The 14,643-nt window shown below is 45.5% G+C and overlaps 2 protein-coding genes across 4 annotated transcripts in view; both read left to right on the top strand.

Annotated features, from left to right (window-relative positions):
- Positions 1-12,601, top strand: part of shroom2a (shroom family member 2a) — a 29,018-nt gene extending 16,417 nt beyond the window's left edge. For 2 of the 3 annotated variants that reach the window (XM_088314115.1, XM_088314117.1), the window contains exons 4-13: positions 184-285; positions 542-559; positions 2,055-2,183; positions 2,544-4,851; positions 5,068-5,153; positions 7,227-7,631; positions 8,789-9,274; positions 9,518-9,689; positions 9,878-10,150; positions 10,451-12,601. In XM_088314115.1, coding sequence (XP_088170241.1) covers positions 184-285; positions 542-559; positions 2,055-2,183; positions 2,544-4,851; positions 5,068-5,153; positions 7,227-7,631; positions 8,789-9,274; positions 9,518-9,689; positions 9,878-10,150; positions 10,451-10,723 — 4,252 coding nt within the window. In that variant the 3' untranslated portion in view covers positions 10,724-12,601. The remainder of the gene's footprint in view (positions 1-183; positions 286-541; positions 560-2,054; positions 2,184-2,543; positions 4,852-5,067; positions 5,154-7,226; positions 7,632-8,788; positions 9,275-9,517; positions 9,690-9,877; positions 10,151-10,450) is intronic. The other variant, XM_088314118.1, reaches the window with a different exon arrangement.
- Positions 12,602-13,907: 1,306 nt separating this feature from the next.
- On the top strand, positions 13,908-14,643 carry cldn34a (claudin 34a). The gene has a single exon (XM_088314122.1). It carries the CDS (start codon positions 13,908-13,910, stop codon positions 14,616-14,618), a length of 711 nt encoding a protein of 236 aa, XP_088170248.1. The 3' UTR covers positions 14,619-14,643.

Genomic DNA, 14,643 nt, shown 5'->3' with positions numbered 1-14,643 from the left:
CGGCCATCCTGGCAGCCGATACATCTACGATATATCTCGGCCACCATTCATGTTTTCTCAGGATAAGCAAAAAAACAAAAACTAAACACCACATCAGCCATGTCTCGTGAAGCCCAAAAAATTTCTGCTTCTGAGTTCTTAGTGAGTGTGTCGGTGTGTGTGTGTTCTTCCATTGCTGCCCAGGAATATGAAAATGGTGGACATTGTAGCTCACAAAATGCCCTCAGAGAATGACGTGCATGTGGCCCGAAGCTTCCTTACCAAGATATTGCGAAGTTCCATGAGGTACTGTTCTGTGGTGTCATCCAGTGACCAGTAGTATGTTAACCCTCATGTCGCCGCATACACCAACAACCTTCTTCCACGTTCATCTTTTTTTTTTTTTTCATTTTAGCTGCTGCTTCTTCCTTTTTCCGTAGCGACTTGTAGCCTTCCTCGCTGGCATATGGCTTGTCGTTAGCTTCATTTCTTCATGTAGAGCATGTATGGAGGATTTACTGGGTGTCGTCTGTTGTCATTTTTTTCTTGACACGCATCTCAGAAAGAACCACTTTATAGGGTATGTTCTTTGTGACTATTAGAAAAGTGATGTGTTGTTTTTAGATTTATCGCTAAGGGGTGGGATTTGGGAAATATTCCAAATTGGAAACTTTCCATGGTAATTACCAGAATGAATTGGGAATTGAGGCTAATGTAATTGAAAGGTATGACATTTCGTTTAGTCAGTAAATGCTAATAATTATTAATAAGCAAGAAATTAATAAAATTGCTCAAATGCGTGGGTATCACAGTGGCAAAATTGCTCTATTATTTTCTCACTTCACTGGAGTAGTGGCGAATCTGAGGCCTTCTCATATCTTAAACTTCAACACAAAATTGGATCGAGCAAAATTTGTAGCATGAAAAATGAAAGAAAACATTCTCTTAGTTTTTTCCAAAGCACAATCAAATGAATAAATTATTATTAAAAATGTAATGAAACAACTGTCGCATGGAAAAATATCATTCAAAATATCTGGTTATCCTTGCGCCCCATTCAGTCTACATTTAATCCAAATGTTCGCACTTGTACTGGGCGTAAATTGATTAGTCATGCCTGAAGCGTGAGGCACAAGGATGACCGAATAGAAAGGCCACTTTTGTTGTCTTACTCTTACGCTCACTTTGTATAGCAACGGCGTTTACCCATTATCCCACACAACAAAATAACGGTAAAAACAATAAAGGTTATCGTACGGAAAACTATGCTGTAATATCGCACTGCATTTGTCAGGATTATGCTGAAATATATTGTTCCTAACTATATTTACAGGTTCCCTATTAGGAGCAAACATTCAATTTGGCGTGAATTCCCCGTTTATTCCTAATAATTCCTGTTACTTTCCATGGAAAGTTTCCAACTCTGGAAATTCTCTGAATTTTGAAAACATGGATGTCAGTGATGTTATGATTTTTATTTAATTTTTTTTATGGACATGTGACAGGCAACATAGCTCCTACCATTTTTCCACTGCACAGCATTTACTCATCACAACGTGGCTCAACTCGCTTTTCCATCGGCAAACGCAGGTAGTGTAGGTACAGGTAGTCGGCGTGTTACCATACATAAAAAATTCCAGGTTGATAAATGACTTGGTTTTAATGTCACATTGCGTAAGTAAGGGAACAGTATACAGAAAGTCCTTATCTTTAGGTTGAATAAATAAATTAAATGAGTTAATTTATAGTTATATTAAAATAGCAATAAATGACCAAATACAAAAATAGAGATTCTCAAACAAAACTGAGTTTTGAACATCCCGTTTTTCGTTCAATGTAATGTGGTTTTCGCACTTTCCCACGGAAAACCCAAACCGAGGCGAGTTGAGCCGTGCTGTTACTGTGCAGTGGAAAAGTAATTCTTGGTACATCTTGCTTACAACGTTTAGCCTCATCTTTAGTTTATAAGCCGGAATTTCAACATTGTGCTAGAATCATTCCGCAGAGATAAGACGCACATTTTGTGTGTGTCTCTAAATCCTCTCTGCATTTTGTGAATTTCTTTTTGTGTTCAGGCGCAACGAACCCATAAGCAGGCCGCACTCCTGGCACTCCACTAAGTTCAACGAAGGACAATGCGAGTCGGCCAAAACACAAGTTTCTCCACCCTCGGCGGTTGTGTGGCACACCACGTACGATGCGAGGTAAGGCTTCCAGGATCTAAAGAAACGGAGAGAGAAGCATTTTTGGCACATGTATTCTGACCTTCGGATACATTGAATTGAAAATGTTGTTGCTTTTAAACAACTAAAGAAAGGTCTTGGTGGACCGTACTTTAAACGCAATTACACCACCAAGAATTTTGCCCTGCCCCGCCCAAAAAAGTAACTCTCTCAGCAAAATGTTTTATTAGGCTAATTACAACCATTAGTTTCTCTTCAAAGACACACGGCGATAATATTTCACATTTGATCCAAGCAAGTGAACCGTGTTGGTAATGAATTTCGGTGTTTGAAGTTTATAATGAGCAACTAACTCCCTGTTGGGTCATTTTCAACCCCCAGTTCGTCGTCAACTGACCTGTCCTCCAGTTGGGAGCAAACCAACCTCTGCAGGGTTTCCGACCAGTTCAGTTCCCTTGGCAGCATGGACAGCTTAGAGCACGTTCCCCACCCTTATCCGGCCGGTCAGCTGACCGCTGCGAAATCCAACAACAGCATGGAGCACCTTGGCGGTGGTGGCGGCAAACGAGACTCGGCCTACAGCTCCTTCTCCACCAGCTCTGGCACGCCGGATTTCACGCTTTCAAAGAGCAACGCTGCCTCCACTGAGAACGTGCTGCACAAAGTCACCCATTGGGAGGCCGGAGGACGGCCCGTCAATGTCAATGGCAGGATGGGCCAAAGTTTGATGGAGGGAGTCAAACAGGACGACAGGCTGATGTACTTTCAAATGCCGGGAGGCTGCGACGGGCCCCAAACTGACGACCAGGCTGGCACCCGCCACTCCACTTCCGGTAGAACCAGTTGTGGACCTGTCTGGCATGTTCCGGAGAAGAAGAAAAGCTCCTCCCCCTCACCTCCACCGCCGCTCCCGCCGGCACGAAGTGACAGTTTTGCCGCTACCAAGGAAAGAGGGCTTGTCATAGCTCATCCGGAACCGCTCAACTCCCGAACCTCCGGGAAGGCTTCCGCTGAAGATCGCAGTAGCCAAAACGTGTCCCCGAAACACGACAGGACTGGGCTTTACTCTCAAGTCCAGTTCAGCTCAAACAAGCAGCACTCCTTCTCCAGCTGTGATGTCCGGCAAAGTCACCCCGCACATCAGAGACATGACAGCGACAAAAGCACTTTTCCTGCACAGCCGTGGCCTGCAACTGCTCCCAAGCCTCTGAACGTCGGGGGCTACTTCTCAAGCATGCAGGAGCTGCCCACGAATGATTCTGCCCAACCTGCCAGCCACAACATGAGAAGGAATTTAAGCACATCTCAAGGAATAGCACCCAAAGACCCAAACATTGAAAGCAGCGGGCAAAGCCGGTACCACTGTGTCACTAAATGCCAGCCCGCATTGGGGAAACCAGAAGACAGGCAAAGTTTTGCTAGTCTCAACTTAACCCAAACAGGAAATGAGCAAAATTCCCAACAAGCAGTCACCAAAGCAAAATATCCTCCACAACAGCAGTTCCCCTCAAATGGGAGAGAAACTAACGGATACAATAAACACCCCATGACCTCTGCTGTGGAAACGTCACCCCCTAAAGCCATTGGCGAGGACCTCGGGAGCCATAGTTCCCAAAATGAAGAAGCTCCGTACGCAAATTGTCTTCCGATCAGACTTTCTAACCAACGGCGATCTCTTCCTCTGCAGCACAGAGAATTCCCCCAAGATACACGACACCACAGCCAGGCCAGCGACAAGATCTGCCCCCAGGCCACGCCCATCCTCCATTCGTTGTCCATGGACACCAAAGACGAGACCGTAAACGGCGCCAACCCGGATGAGACGCTCGAATCCAAGCAGATGCGACGCAACGACCGCTTCGCCACCACGTTAAAGAACGAAATCCAGTTGAGAAGAGCCAAGCTGCAGAAGAGTAAGAGCGCGGCGACTCTTCCTGACGACAACCAGGATGAGCAGGATGTGTGGAAATCCAATAAGAGCTCCACCTCAGCTGTAGCAGACAAACCCTTCACAAACACGTACAAGGAGAACTTGAAGGAAGCACAAGCTCGGGTGCTTAAAGCTACTTCCTTCAGAAGGAAAGATCTGGAACCCGTGTTGGTGGAACACTCGCCCGCCGAAGCCACACCCAGTTATCCATCTTCGGCGATGGCCAGGAAAGATCTCACTCCTCTTCCGACACTCTCAGAGGCCGGAAGCAGTAAATCTGCGCCATTGCGCATTGGTGGACGAAAACGTTTCGCAGCAGAAAAGAAGGTGAAGTCCTTTTCTGAACCGGACAAAATCCATGAAGTTGGAGTCAAAGAGGACGAAAGCACAAGCTCTTCCCAGGGCCAACTGAACGGGAAATCGACCGTCGCCGGTCACACGTCCACCAACACGGAGAATCCTCTTGACCCCGCAGTCCGACGTTTTCCCGTTGAAACGGAGCCCACGCTGAAAGGGAAAAGAAGCAGGGACGACCCCCCAAGCGCTCCAACATACTCCGTCCTGGACCAGAAGCGACTTGGCACCTTCGCCGAGTACGAGGCCAGGTGGAACATCCAGAAGAAGCCTCCTGAGACAAGAGCCTCCGGGCGATTCCGGTCCGCCGACAACATCCTGGATCCGAGCTCGAAGGAGAGCGTCACACCTGCCTGTTTCCACGAGAGATCCCGATCGTCACCCTCTGCTGACTTCTATGGACAGGTAAAGATGACTTTTTTCAAAGGTCATGGTCATCAGTCTGTTGAAGACAAACCTGCGGCACAATCAATATTTGTTCTTCACAACACGCCTCAATTTCGAGCAGAGACTGCCATCGATCTAATTCTCAGGCATACTTTTAGCAACCAGGAAATTACCAGGACCTGCTTTGAAACAAGAATGTTTCCGTTTTTAATATAATTCGACTGTTTTTCCTAGACCACTCGCGTCCCCGCAATAACGTCGGAGAAGGCACATTCCCAGGTGGAGGATAAACCTGCTGGGCCACTCAACTCTGCCTCAAGGTGTGTGTTTATTCTTTCTCATAAGAACATTTTGACATGCTACTGTAAGCATGACGATATCACGAGTGGTGTAAACTGGTACTTATTTGGGCAGAATGTTTTTTCCTGTTGTCTTTTAATTGTTACCTCTCTATTTATTTATTTTTTTGGGGGTGCTTTTAGACTTATTGTGGTTATATTACAGTTAACTTACCTTTATACTCATCGGGAACTATTATGACGTTTTGTCTTTGAAGTTCTTAAAGGTTTGTAATGGCAGCAGTTTAATCCTGAAATTATTTTTTGAAGAACTTTGAGCTCATCGCAATGCTTGACCTGGATTCACTCAATTTAGGTCCGAGGAAGCAGCCGGTCGCTCATTGATTCGTCAGTGATGTCTTTATAACGTGTCGGGGCAATGCAGCGTGATGACTTTTTGCCACAGCTGTGCCAACACGCGCCGTCTCTGTGGTGCCGCTTTGTGTCAGGAAGTAGCGGTTCCTCGAGTACGCCCTGATGATGCTTCCTGGTCACATGGGGTCCCTGTGCCTCTGTTCACTTTGGACCAGTCATTTAGGAGTCCTCTGCTTTTCGATACCCTCCACCCCATTGTAGTCACATACATAGACGTGAGACCCACCATCGGGGGTGTCGAGTATCTCGTCTTGAGCAACCCTCATTGTGTGCCTTTGCATGACAACGGCTTTTGTCATCGGGGTGTCTGGCCGATGAGCTCCGCCTAGTCCGTGATATCGATACAAGAGTAGTGAGGAGATGGCAACAGGTGGCTGCTGAGAAAGAAAGAGCTCAGTCACTTGCTACTACTATCTCACTTGCGTCACGTTGGAAATGACAAGCCTGAAGTGTCCTTTTGGGTGAGTCGTGCAACTTGTTTTGCTGTCTTTGCACGGAAAAAATATTTAGCGGTGCCTTACTAGTTTAAGACATTCCACGATCTCGCTTGTAATTTAATTGCGTAAAAAGCAAAGTAAAGATGAATGCCAAATATTTAGTTAAGTCTATAACATTGTCATTTTACATGATTCCCAAAAAAAAAGGACACCTCCAATGACAGTTTGTTTGACCGTAGGTTGCAGCAAACTGTATCTCGTGAGCGTACAATTGAAGCACTTCAGGGCTTCGTAATTGAGTTTGCGTGGTAGCGCTCACATGCATACCAACGGAATCAGCATGTCCCTGATGGATTGATGTTAGCCTGTGTGGTGATGCGTAGTAGCTTCGTACGGTGTTGACATGCCTTATGAGTCTGCGATGCAATTCAGTAGCCTATCTATCGCTTTTTTTTAAGTAGCATTTTAGCATTACACTAGCGGACATTCCAAAGGCAAAGTTGTGTGGTTGGGTGTTATAAATACTCAAAATCACTTTGGTTTATGCATATGGTTAAGTGTGTGTGTCACAGTAGTAGAAGTTGGTTCCCACTGAGAAAGTTTGACACTTCATGGCGTGAATGACAAACATGTTAAAAAAAAAAAAAAAAAAAGCCACTGACATTTAACTTGAACCATGCGGTGAGTCAGCGTCATTCATAGCGCATTTATAAATGACTCTTTTGCGGTCAGAATGTAGTTTTTGGTCTTGTTTTATAATTGTAGGTGAGCCAATGCAAAAAAAAAAAACATATATTAACCCTCAAAGCCACGGTTCTGCTTTGCTTTCACAAAAAGCACATTTTATCCGCTTTTTGGTCCACAAGAGAAGACTCTTGTAGAAGGTTCGGTGGTATTGTCGCAGAACCTGATATTCTGTGGCGCTAAAGGAGAAGTCAAAACTCTCCTCTGAAAACAACTGGCAGTGAATGAGTTAAGTATAGAAACAAAGTAATTGTACTTGGTCTCTTCTCGCCACTTGTGACACATGTGCCACGCTACCAGACAAGTTAAAAGCGCTCCGGAGGATTATTTATTCCTCCTCGCAGGCTTTTTGTGGGATCTGAAATATTCCTGGCAGCTCCAGCCAAGGGAGGAGACTTTTTTTTCTTTTTTTTTATCGCAGTGGCTGCTGGCGAGAGGAAGGCTGGCGATGATAGATTGCCCCGTGTGTAATTAAAAGCTTTTTTGTTGTCATCCTCAGCTTCCTGGAGGACTGCAAAGTGAGAGAAAAGCCTGCCGAGTGCGAGCGACCTCCTCCCGTGACGGGGCACCGAGCCTCCACGACCGCCGCAGCTGCTGTCAACCACAGAGCAGCAGAGTGCGGACGCCCTCAGGTCACGGAGCACGCCAAGCCTCCCCCGCCCAGATGCCCCGACATCAACCCCGACGAGGCGACGCTTCCCCAGAGTCACACCCTGAACAGCGAGGCTAAAAAGACAGACAGCAAAGCGCAAGTCGGAGCAGTGGCGCGTCACACGCTTGCGCACGCTTCCTCCTACAGGATGCCGGCCGCCATGGAGGCACGCCGCTCGCCTTCCCCGCAGTTTTCACCGCAGAGACTCAGCGACAAGCCGCCCATCTCACTGCAGGACCAAGACTCAAACGGGTAGGTTTTTTTTTTCTGTGCTTTGTTGGTACAAAGGAGCTTATTGAAAGTCGAAGCCTCCACAGTGTCCTAAGTATGATTTGATTTGAAGCCACATATTTGTGGTTAAGCATTTGCAAAATGCCATATTTGCAGATTTTTGTGGGGGGCAACCTACTGTGGAAAAAATACTTGTTGTGCGAGAGCAGCCTGGGCAAAAAGAATTAGCTGCATGTAAGAAAAACTTTGAAACTGAAAAAAAGAGGCTTGGTTGAAGCCAGGGTTATAATAGTTCGGGATTTTTCACTCTAGTTAGCTTTTATTTCATTTTGACTTTTATCGTAAAACTTTGTTTTAGTTTAGTTTTTTTGTTTTGTTTTCGTATTAGTTTTCCTGTATTGTATATCGACGTAAGTTAAAGTACCCTTGATTGATTTTCCTTCTACTCTATGGGTGTACAGAAATACCAAAATAAATGTAAAATGAACCCCAAAAGCTCACGTATGATCTTAATTGATAAAGGTGGTTCGGTTGAAGCTTGCTTTCAAATAAAAAAAAATATATATGATTATTTTCCTGGATTTATCCATGGTTTGCCAAGAGAGTGGGGTTAAGTTGCTTAATTCTTCGCTCATTGATGCTTGTGAAATATTTTGAGTGCCAAAAATTGAGTCACAAAAGCAACATAGTTTTCAAATTTATAGTTACATTTGAAAAAAAAAAAAAAAAAAATTAAATAATTTCAAATGAAATATTTTAAAAAGTCACAGAGAACCACAGCAGATAGATGAAAGAGCCGTATGCGACTCGAGGGCTGCAGGTTGCCAGTACTTGTCGTGAAACAAATATTTGCAGACAAGTTTTCTTCTGTACTTTAGAGGTCTGACAAGTCAATACGGAGACGTGCAAAAAAAAAAATACTAATCGGCCGGACAGACTTTGCTGCCTTTTAGAGGGAAAAAAAAATCTACAAATGATCTTGAAGGTTTCATTACATTTCATGTGCTTTGTCGTAATTTGATAGATTTATAAAGCAGTAGAATTGATATTCTCGTCACTGGGCATGGAAAAACACTCTGCCATCATGTAGTGGCATTTAAAAAAAGCACGCATGTGGCCACAGATTTTTTTTTTCCTCCTCCTCAAACTATTCTCGCTGTGTTTTCTTTCCATTCCAGGATGGAAAACGGGACCGAAAAGTCGAGCAGCGCTGTGAAGAAAGTGCCCGTCAGGATCGTGTGCTCGGAGGGAATGCTGGAGACTGAGATCGGGAGGACGTTTCCGCGACCTGACGAGACGTCTGTGGCCGGAACGGGTGGTCCTGATATTAGCAAGCTCGGCAGCTTGGGAGGCGGCGGGCAGGACTCGCTTTTCTGCACTTTCACTCGGCAGAGAGAACTTGATGAACCTGGTGTGACTTCGGACGCGCCCGAGAGAGACGCCACCGCGGGAATGTCAGAGGAGCAGAAGAGGGAGGAGCTGGCCCGCGACATCATGGACAAGGACAAGTCGCTGGCTGACATCCTGGACCAGAGCAAGATGAAGACCACCATGGACCTGATGGAGGGCCTGTTCCCTCAGGGCGAGCAGCTGCTGGAAGGAGCTCAGCAACGCAGGAAAGCACCCCCCAAACCTACGAACGCCGCCCAGCAGGCTGAAGAAAGGTCAGGAATTTTCAACTTATTCTGGAGTAGGTTTGATATGATGAATGGAATAACTCAAATAATTTGATGTTAAATTTTTTTAAAAATGCTAGGTATTATTTTTCTCAGATTGTCGGTTGAATAATCGATAGTCCCAATATTTGATAGCCGCGAGCCTAGTAGTGGTTGATTTAATAGCACAGCTTCTCTTTATCATGTTAGATATTCCAATGATGTCATGACAATGTTGCGATCTTATTTCAGGGAGAAGGAGGACAGCATGGCGGCGGCGGTTGCCATGGTGACCAGCTCTGCGTATTACAGCACGTCGGCCCCTAAAGCTGAGCTTCTCATCAAGATGAAAGACATGCAGGAGCAGAACGAGGACTATGACGACTCGGAGGACGAACTGGACTTGGATCTGGCTAACAAGAAGGTATGACACCATTTTATTTAGGAAATGTAGTGAGCTACAAGTGAAAGCTAGCAGAAATAGAAGAAGAAAGGTCACAAATATGTGAATTTATATTTACTGACATTATTACAGTCGTTGTTAAATTCCACACGTTTTCCGGTGTGTGAAAAAGTTTAAATTGACCGTTAAACGCGTTTGATGTGGTGCAGCAAGAGCTGATGGACAGCTTGAGCAAGAAGCTTCAGGTTCTACGTGAGGCCCGCCAGAGTCTGCAGGAGGACGTGCTTGACAACAACGCGCTGGGAGACGAGGTGGAGGCGCGCGTCCAGCAGGTTTGCAAACCCAACGAGCTGGACAAGTTCCGCATGTTCGTGGGCGACCTGGACAAGGTGGTGAGCCTGCTGCTGTCGCTGTCGGGCCGCCTGGCCAGGGTGGAGAACGCACTCAACAGCCTGGACGAGGAGGCCACGCCCGAGGAGCGGGTACGTACAAATCGTTGCTTGAAACAAGAAGGTGAAGAATTGAATTTGCACATACAGTAGAGAGAGAGAGAGAGAGAATTTGATATTTCAAAATCATTCATTCACTACTACCGAATCAGAATGATATACGCTTACTCAAACATTTTTTACAGAGTAGTCTGGAAAAAGTATGGAATTTCGAGATCTCTAATGTGTAGGACACCTCCAGACAGTATGTGGCTTACTCCCACCTCTAGCCCCCCCCTGACTGATGTCCCATCGGATAGCTGTTCTCCAACCTTTTTTTTTTTTTTCCTCCAGCGCACGTTGATGGAAAAGCGCAAGCTGCTGATCCGGCAACACGAGGACGCCAAAGAGCTGAAGGACAACCTGGACCGGCGCGAGCGGGCCGTCTACGACATCCTGGCCAGCTACCTGCCCGAGGACGGCATGGCTGACTACGAGCACTTTGTCAAGATGAAGTCTGCGCTCATCATCGAGCAGCGAAAGCTGGAGGACAAAATCAAACTTGGTGAAGAGCAGCTCAAGTGCCTGTTGGACAGTCTGCCCATCGAGCAGCGCTTGGCCTTTTGAGACGCTTGTTGTTAAGTGCACCTCGCGTCCACCGGGGGCCGCCAGAGACTTAGTTATTTCCCCGTCGGCTCCGACAGAACTCCCTGGAGAAAGATGCTGCTTGTTCTTGGCACCTGTGTTGAATGCAGTGAAACCCTGTTTATCGTGGGTGGGGGGGGGGTACATCCCAGACCCACCCGCGATATATGAGAGCCCGCATTTTTTTCTTTTTTCGGCATCATAAAAGATTGAATTGATGAGATTGAAACATTGCACTGTGCCTTGAGATACAAGTGACTCAATTTATGCTTTTTTTTTTTTCGGTTTTACTTTGAGTTGCAAGCACTGTATGGTGGCAGTTAACACAATACACTTGGCAACAATTAGCTGTTTAGCTGATAGTGAATTCTCTAAAAAAGAAATAAAGTTGTTAGATGCCATTCCCTTGAAATTTACACAATCGGCGTATCGACACGTAGACCAATAATATAATACAATTCTCACAGGCATATATTATTTATCCTCTCCGTAAGACAACAAATCATCGCAGCTAATTGAGTCGTGAAACTCCTTCTGTCTCTCTGACTGCGTTATACTGCCCCCAGTGGCCAAATCGTGCGCATCAGATGAAGCCAAAAATGAATTCATCATGATACAGTACAATACAACTTGCACAAACTGTTTCAGTCTTTACATTCTATTCTATTAATTATTTTATTACTGTATGGTTTTGTCAAGTATAAAATGACAGCATGCTCATTTCGTAATTGAAAAACACATTGAACGCATGATTGTATTTTTTGGGGGAGCGGTAGACTGGTATAGATTAATAATAGCACATGAGTTCATTTCAATGGGGAAAGGTGATTTGAAGTGTTTTGAGCTCCGAGCATAGTCACAGAACAAATTAAATTGTATCTCAAGGCACCCGTGCGGATTCAAAATCCAAACTATATTACAGTGAAACTCGAGTTTAATGCAAAACATGATAGAGGGACAAACTGAAATTAGCACAAAATCTTAGGACCTTCGAACAACTGCTACTTTACAACATATGGAGCAGCAACAATGCAAATAGAGCTTAAAGAAATATTCACAGGCATATATTCTTTCTGCTCTGCGGGAATGACAACTATTACTTAGTCATAAAACCCTTCTTCTATTAGGCTACATCTTTTTTACTGGGGCTCAGTGCTGCCCAGCCTATTGTGGCACAAAGTGGTACTACAATGAAGGGACACGGCTCTTAAATTTTACAAAGCCCCGATATAGCAGAGACATGGACCACGATACAACGGGGCTTCACTGTACCCTGAATTTTTTTTTTTTTTGGGGGGGCGGGGGGGTATTTTGTTTTTTTGTTTTATAGTAATTTATTGTAGCCTTTGGATTGGCACAGCAATCAGATGCTCTGATCCGCCAGGTGACCACGAAATAACCACTATTTATCATCTTCTCATGTCACATAATTTTTTTTCTTTTGTTTGGGGGCGGGGGGGGTCCAACAGCTATAGTGGCCTTGAAGTGTGACCCCGCCTCCCCCCTGTTGTTGACATTTTACAGAGCACTTGGCCGCACAGGAGGTGCACTTGACATTCAGTGCCAAGTGCCTGCCGCTCACCTCGCTGACGTCAACGTCCTCTCAAGGGTCGTGCTAAATTGAAAAAAAATGTTTATTGTTCCATATTATGAACATTTGTAACTTTTTCTAACAGTTTCTCTTGAGTTTATTTTTTTTTTATAGAATAGCATTGCTGGCCGGATCAAACTGTTCAAAAATGGCCCAACGTCTCCCACCCGTCTTTCAAGGCCTTCTTGTGCGTAGTTTCCACTCAGACACAAAAAGCATTCCCGACCCACTCGAAAGCCTTTACGGGAAAATTAAATCCAAGTGTCAAAAAAAAAACCTTCCTGTTGCCTTTTTGTTTTTGTGGATGAGTGTTGCATTTTTTTTCAGGCTTAGCTCATTGGTGTCACTCATTAACTCAGACAAGCCCTGCTGGGCTGCTGATAGTGTGACAGTTACGCGAACATCTTTTACAGTTGCAACGTGCTCTCGCTGCCGTCGGGTCATTTGGAAATTTTCACCCTGGATGGGACGTCTTTACAGGTAACTTCAGCAACTTATATTCAGTGCAAGTGTTAGGCTGCTATTCAATTCGATTGATGCGACATTAGGTACACGATCTAATGAGAGCCAATGCAAAATAATCTGCGTTGATGCACCAGATTCAACATACTGTCTCAATCTACTTGCATCAAAATATCTTCTTGTTGATATGCATACATCAATGATGCATCAAATATCGCTGTTAAAGTGGAATTTTTATTTATTTATTTATTTATTTTTTGGTAATGCTATGTCAATACGGCAGCATCACATTTTAATATTGCAATTTATCATTGTCTTGGTTTAAGTTTACTTTGTTGATGAAAATTAACACAGGGAGCCTCCGGTTTATCCACATCATAGACAGACCATATAAAAATATTATTTTTTTTTTCCTCACTCTGCTAGCTTGATGTTAATGCAAAATTTCATAGACAGAAATTAGAATTGCTACTTTGACACATATGGAGAAGCAATTCATATCATGCAGCGGAATTAAAAATCTATATCCTGCTGATGTTGTGAAGTTGATGACCAAAAATTAACATTTGAGCCGTTTTAGCTTGTTTTCATAATTGTTGACTTAAATGTTGCCACCCAGACGCGTGTGAGACGTTATGGTGGGAAAAAATGAAAAATTTCTCCGTTACAGCCGCCATCTTTAAACGTGTGCTCTATCCCCAACATCATCCTCATCATCATCATCACCGATTCATCAAAGTTGCTCTGCTGAGCGTGAATCCCTTTCTAATTAAATGGTAAATATGTCTATTTCTTATCAAAAAAGCCACAGGAAGTAAAATGTCACTCTTTTTGTCTGAGGAAAGCAAGTAATTATTTTAGTGGATGACGTCATTGCCAAATGACGGGCCTTGTAGTTATAGTTTAGTTTCAAAATCCTGGTAGTCGTCGTGATAAAAATCGAGGCCCAGTCTTGCTTGGTGAGTGACGTGGGTGTCGGCGAATGAAACAGTAGAGTAAGAGAATTAATGATACATACTTTGGTGATGATGCTTTGTTTTTATTCACACACACAGCTGTCCCGAGACAAAATTCTCCTTCGGGGGACAAATCAAGAGAAACCTTGACGTCATCATGTTGTTCTTGGCGCACACGGCCCACTGGCAGTTTTTGGGTCTGCTGTCCGGCTGCCTGGCGTGGATCCTCACCATGGCCACTGCTGGCATGGACGAGTGGCGCTTGTGGCTCGTGAACCCAGACAATTACACGTCCGTCATCACCTCGGGCGTGGCCTGGGTGGGCATCTGGCGGGCGTGCTTCCACAGCCACGTCCTGCCCAAGATGGAGAACTGCGAGACGATGGCCGTCTCAGACGGCTTCGTCCCGGTGGAAATCCGGGTGGCGCAGGTTTTAATGACCTTGGCCATGCTGGGCGGCCTGGCGGGCAACGCCGCCGCAGTCCAAGCGGTGAGGCGGGTCTACTTCTCGGTGGAGCGTCGAGGCAGCGTGCGTGCGGCCTTCGTCCTGGCGGGGGCGCTTTATCTCCTCACGGCGGCGTTGGTGCTGGTGCCCCTGGTGTGGAACGCAAGCGCGGTGGTGGACAACGCCACCATCACCTTCCCGCCTCGCTTCAGGCTTCCCGCCGCTCCCGCCGACCAGCGGGTGGGTACGGCTGTCGGAGTGGGCTTCGTGGCCGCCGTGCTCATGCTTGTCAGCGGGCTGCCGTTTCTCGCCCACAGGCACGTGTGGAAGACCCTCGGACCCGAGCTACACGGATGCCGGATGGCAGAGGAGGACAAGCAAGGCAGGGATAATCACGCCTTTCATGCCGATCAAGTGTCGTGATGGCAAAATTCAAACATGACAATCT

This window comes from Idiotropiscis lumnitzeri, chromosome 13 (assembly GCF_059441095.1).
Source record: "Idiotropiscis lumnitzeri isolate Australia: NSW breed Sydney's pygmy pipehorse chromosome 13, RoL_Ilum_1.0, whole genome shotgun sequence".
Classification (NCBI taxonomy): Eukaryota; Metazoa; Chordata; class Actinopteri; order Syngnathiformes; family Syngnathidae; genus Idiotropiscis; species Idiotropiscis lumnitzeri.
This window is presented reverse-complemented; position numbering and strand designations above follow the sequence as displayed.

Excerpts from the sequence above, each read along its gene's own strand:
- cldn34a (XM_088314122.1), top strand. The coding sequence starts at position 13,908 with ATGTTGTTCTTGGCGCACACGGCCCACTGGCAGTTTTTGGGTCTGCTG.